The sequence below is a fragment of the Miscanthus floridulus genome, chromosome 8 (assembly GCF_019320115.1).
Source record: "Miscanthus floridulus cultivar M001 chromosome 8, ASM1932011v1, whole genome shotgun sequence".
In the NCBI taxonomy this organism is placed as follows: Eukaryota; Viridiplantae; Streptophyta; class Magnoliopsida; order Poales; family Poaceae; genus Miscanthus; species Miscanthus floridulus.
The window spans coordinates 195,851,308-195,856,258 of record NC_089587.1 but is presented as its reverse complement, the minus strand read 5'-3'; the positions used below and the strand labels follow the sequence as shown (position 1 = coordinate 195,856,258).

The window sequence follows — 4,951 nt, the reverse complement described above, 5'->3', positions numbered from 1 at the left end:
GACTTAGAAATATTTTCAAGTGTTGAATCAGCTTTCACTTCAGACTTGTGGATCCTTTTTGAACATGTTGTGCACATTTTCATGACTTGGCTTCTAAACAAAGTTTGTTCCTTATCAAATTTGCTACAAATTTGTTTTAGGTTACTCAGACATGCAAATATCTTAAGCTACACTTTTTAAACAGTCAAACAAAAGGGTTTAAGGGTCAAAATTGGTCAAACTATGACTTGGGAACCTAATTAGTCAAAATGATCAGCATGAACAATGTCCCAAATGACATTCTAGGTGTAACTAAGTTACTTAAAAGAATTTTTAGCCACACCATACATTGGTCACACAAGAATCAAGCAAGAGATGTACTGAAACAATGAAAAACACATGAAAATGTTACAAATGTTTCATAGTCATGTTTCACATGTTTCATGATCTTGTTGCATAGTATTAACTAACTTTGTTTCTCTAAAGTGAGTGGCACATGTTGCACTTAAGTGTTGCACACTTTTCATTTCATAAAGGAAACAACACACATGAAACATAATGATACGTTGCAATGTTTCAAAAACATGTTTCATGTGATATAAGCTTGTGAATGAATGAATGATGCTCATGTCCATAAAATGCAAGTGCAAATGTGGAAGCCAAACACTTGGGGTGTTACACGAGGGAGGCAGGGAGCGGTGGCGCAGCTTCTCGTGTCGAAGGCGAAGGGGGCGAGAGAGAGACGCGGGGGGACGGGGCGACACGATTCCAGCGGGCTCGGCTCGGTATCAAGGGTGAAGGGGTGAGAGCGGGACCAATACCGATTGGTATTGAGTTTCATTTCCAATTCCAAATTACATGTCATCCAAACAGCAGCATTCGGAGTTAGCAATTCCAATTCCGAATTCTGAGTCTCAACGTCTACTTCCAAACGCGACCCAGGAGAAATGCATATGAAACGTATGACGGTGTGATGTGTGAACATAAACCGCCGCTAGCTAGCCCGCCAATGTCTAGGACATGCTGTGTACCAGTGATAGTAATCTGTTGCTCGACATAGTATTAATTGCTCGCGGCATTCCTCAACTTTGGTTTTGACAAGTTCGCAGTTCGCACCAAACTCCAATCAAATTCGACCCACCGCCCGGAATTCCACGGAACGTTGAAGAATTCCAGAAATTGCGGCTTCTACACGTGCTTCTTGGGTAAAGGATGGAAAAAAGACTATTGCAGATCGAGATGATAGACAGCGATAGGCTTTGAGGTTGCAACGAGCAAAAACAGAGGGAGATACAAAGGCGCTGAGGTACATTCATTCTCTAGCGCCCCCCCAAAAAAGCGCAAACGTTCCCAAGCGTACACTGATCATCATCATCATTCCACGTGAACGAGGACGCCCAGGAGCGAAAAAAAATTGCACTCGATCTTGGCAATTGAGCACGATCGAAACAACCTCAGTTACAGTAGTCAACGAGTAGCGGTAGTAGTGATAATACAGACGGCTCGATCGGCGACTCTGACACGGTCGTCTTGTTCACCAGTAAGAATACGAGGATGCCGCGGACGTGGCTCGGGATCTCTTGCTGCCGGCGCCGGCCACGGCCACCTGCGTGCTGTTGTACATCACCATCTGCGGCACCCACTGCTCCCGGCTGCCCCTTGCGCCGCCGCCGCCGCCGGAGAAGAGCTGCTCCGGCCCCATCCACGCGGAGTAGCCGCCGTCCTGCAGGCCTCCGATCCGAGCTAGCCCTCCCTGCTCAAATGCAGCGGGAACCAGGTTAATTAATCATCACACATTTTCAAAGGCATGCAGCCCGTGAAGTGGAACGAAGTAGATAGCGGTACAAACTGGTCTATTCTACTAGTACTGCTTTGATTACAATATTATATTTCCAGGCTCAGGGCGCCGTGGCTAAACTGGCCCCGCGAGATTATTAAATAAAAAGAGTTGTTCCTGGTCCTGGACCAGCGAGAGCATAGCTAGTTAGCTTAGCTACAAAACCGTACAGCGCGCCCATAATGGATGGTTACTGGTTGGATTGGATTGGAAGCAGCGCACTAATGCCGATGCCGACGTGCTCGATCGGGATATGCTGCCATGCTTTGCGTGTGCTTGCTTGCTCACGAACGGTGTCAAGAGAATGGATCGCTAGCTAAACATTTACTGCACGCGCGCCAATGGCCAAACGGAAGAGTAGTGTAGTACGTCTGCGGAGGAGACGCCGATGTTAGTCGCGGCGGCGGCGGCGGCGGCCTCGTCCACCAGGAAGTCCTCGACGTGCCACCCGGGCAGCGTCTTGATCAGGTACTCGGAGATGCTGCTGCTGTTATCGCTCCCGCTCCCGTGGCTGGTGGCGGGCGCCGACGACGGAGGAGCGGCTGCCGCGTCGCCGCCGGCGCTGCAGCAGAAGCTGCCGCTACTGTTCTCGTCCTCTGACGGCGGCGCCGGGCACGCGGCGGGCTCGGCGGAGAGGCGCACGCCCGTGAGCAGGAACCGGGTGTGGCGCATGGTCAGCTCGCTGGCCGTGTGCACCGACACGTCGCAGTCGCGGCACAGGATGGCGCGGTCCTCCTTGCAGAACAGGAGCCCCCGCTTCTCCTGCGTGACATGTATAGATAGCGCCGCGAAATCGATCAGCTTCCTTCGGCGGTCGCATGCAGTTAAACAAACAAAACCCCCCGTCCAATCCAAAGATTTTTGCATGGGCGTCGTCGATCGAACCTGGCAGATGTCGCAGAGCGGAGGCGGCGCCTGCTGCGCCGACGACCCCGATGATGAGGACGGCGGCGCCGGGTTGAGCAGCGAGAACCGGCGGTGCTTGCCGGCGAGCTTGTTGGCGCGGTGCACGCGGCGGTCGCACGAGTCGCACAGCGCGGCCTCGTCGGCGCAGCAGAACACCGACGCCGCCTCGGCCGCGCACACGTCGCACTGCACCTTCATCTTGCCCGCAGCGATCGCGCGCGCTCTCTGTCTCTGTCTCTCCGGCCAACGGGAGGCGGCTCAGCTCAGGGCTTGATGAGCTCAGGTCAATCGCTATGGATGCGCTGGAGGAAAGCGAAGCTAACTGTAGCAACCGCGCGGGGGATGGTACTAGTGTTAGTCCTAGCTAGACCGGGCTTGGCTTAGCGCGGAAAGATATGTGGGGGCTATTGCACTTTTATATGCCGCGACGCGACGAGATCGCACGAGCTAGGCGATTTGTTGATGGAATAGGCGATTTGTGGTTAAGCTTAAGCACGAGCGATTAGGTGCCGTTGTTGCTTGTAAAGCGAGGTGGCTGATGGGGATCCGCATTGAAACATGGCCAAGTCAAGGCCGGGAGATCAGACGACGGAGAGGCGGGAGGCCTCTGCACAGCATCTCAGCGCATCTGCATGGAGGGTTCCAGCCGTCGGCGACTGTGCCGACCTGACGTGTTAGGTCCGGTGTTAGGTCCGGGCCATCTCAGGCCTCCTGTCCATGTCTTCTCTGTGTCGTCCCTGCTTTTGCGTGTCCCGGGTTTGGCATAATTTCGTGACGGCTTTGGCGGTACGGACACGGACTTTTATAAAGTGCAATGTCAACTGCTCCCTCCGTCACTAAATATTAGTCGACATAATTTACGTATCGATAACTTTGACTTAATTTATAGAAAATACGTGCAATATTTCTATCTCCAAATAAATTTATTAAAAAATTAGATTCAAGTATCTATTCAATAATACTAATTATGTATCATAAATATTAATATTTTTTAATATATATTTAGTAAGAAGGACGGACCTGGTGCAAGCGGTAGAGTCTTACCGCGTGCAAGCGGTAGAGTCTTACCGCTTGTGACTAGAAGGTTGGGTTCGAGTCACGGTCTCCTCACATTGCACTGGCGAGGGTAAGGCTTGCCACTAACACCCTTCTCTAGATCCCGCATAGAGCGATAGCTCTCTACATTGGATACACCATTATTTAGGGCCTCTTTGGCAAGGCTCCGGCTCCCGCCCCTATTCACCCGTCGGCCGTCCACGGGCCGACAAGGGGCTACTGTTCACCGGAGCCGTTTTTCTCTCTTCTCCTTTCTTCTCTCACAGACACCGCCGAAGCCGGAGAAGCTCGTTTTCGGGCTCCGTGGCTCCGGCTCCCCCTGGCACCTATCGGCCTGTGGGTGGCCGACAGGTGCGGGAGCCGGAGCCGTCGGAGCCCTATCAAATAGGCCCTTAGTAAAAGTTGCTTCTTGAAAAGAAAAAACGACCTATATTTAGAGACGGAGGGAGTAGTACCTACAGAGGAAAGGATCGGAACACCATCGTCGGCGGCGGTACCGTCACGCCTATTATTTCTTGATGGTTCTGCTGTTGACCACGGGTATTATGTTACTATTCGTGTATAGTCTACTAGGAGTGCAAAATAGCATAGGCTAGCTAGCTGGTGTCGTCACAAGATAGATTATCATGGAAGGCCTTGTTTAGATCACTTTCAAATTCTAAGTTTTTTCACTTTCTCTATCACATCAATTTTTAGCCGCTTGCATAGAGCATTAAATGTAGGTAAAAAAATAACTAATTGCACAGTTTAGTTGGAAATCACGAGATGAATCTTTTGAGCTTAGTTGGTCCACGATTGGACAATATTTACCAAATAAGACGAAAGCGCTACTATTCATCGGGTTGCAATTTTTTGCAATCTAAACATGGCCGAAGTGAGATCTACTCCAACTGGTTAGAGCGTCCCCCGGCGACACTTTTTAGGTTCTGGGGTTCGACTCTCCGTGAGAGCGAATTTCAGACTAAGGTTAAAAAAATTCTCTCGTCTGTCCCATGCCAAAGCATAGGTCTAAAGACCAGCTCGGTTTCACAGTGCGACGGTGCCGCTGTGTAATGGTGTGGCAGGGGTTCGAAGTTTTTCTAGGTCTAGGTATAACCATACAATAAGTTAGTATTTTTCTCTTACAATAAATTAACCAATAATATTTTTAGCCATTACTTATTAGCCGAGCGA

The 4,951-nt window shown here is 50.5% G+C and overlaps 1 protein-coding gene across 1 annotated transcript; it reads right to left on the bottom strand.

The window, feature by feature from the left end:
* Window positions 1-1,180: 1,180 nt before the first annotated feature.
* Window positions 1,181-3,068, bottom strand: LOC136474462 (B-box zinc finger protein 20-like). Its single transcript, XM_066472030.1, has 3 exons — window positions 2,702-3,068; window positions 2,186-2,578; window positions 1,181-1,732 (listed from the first exon to the last, which is right to left on the bottom strand). Exons 1-3 carry the CDS (start codon window positions 2,918-2,920, stop codon window positions 1,514-1,516), a joined length of 831 nt encoding a protein of 276 aa, XP_066328127.1. The 5' UTR covers window positions 2,921-3,068; the 3' UTR covers window positions 1,181-1,513.
* Between the last annotated feature and the right edge of the window lie 1,883 nt (window positions 3,069-4,951).

Bases quoted from the DNA above. Each gene is read 5' to 3' on its own strand.
- LOC136474462 (XM_066472030.1), bottom strand. From the start codon at position 2,920: ATGAAGGTGCAGTGCGACGTGTGCGCGGCCGAGGCGGCGTCGGTGTTC. The intron at 2,579-2,701 runs GTTCGATCGACG...CATGTCACGCAG, and splicing joins CGCTCTGCGACATCTGCCAG to GAGAAGCGGGGGCTCCTGTT. The intron at 1,733-2,185 runs GTACTACACTAC...GCATTTGAGCAG, and splicing joins TCGGCGTCTCCTCCGCAGAC to GGAGGGCTAGCTCGGATCGG.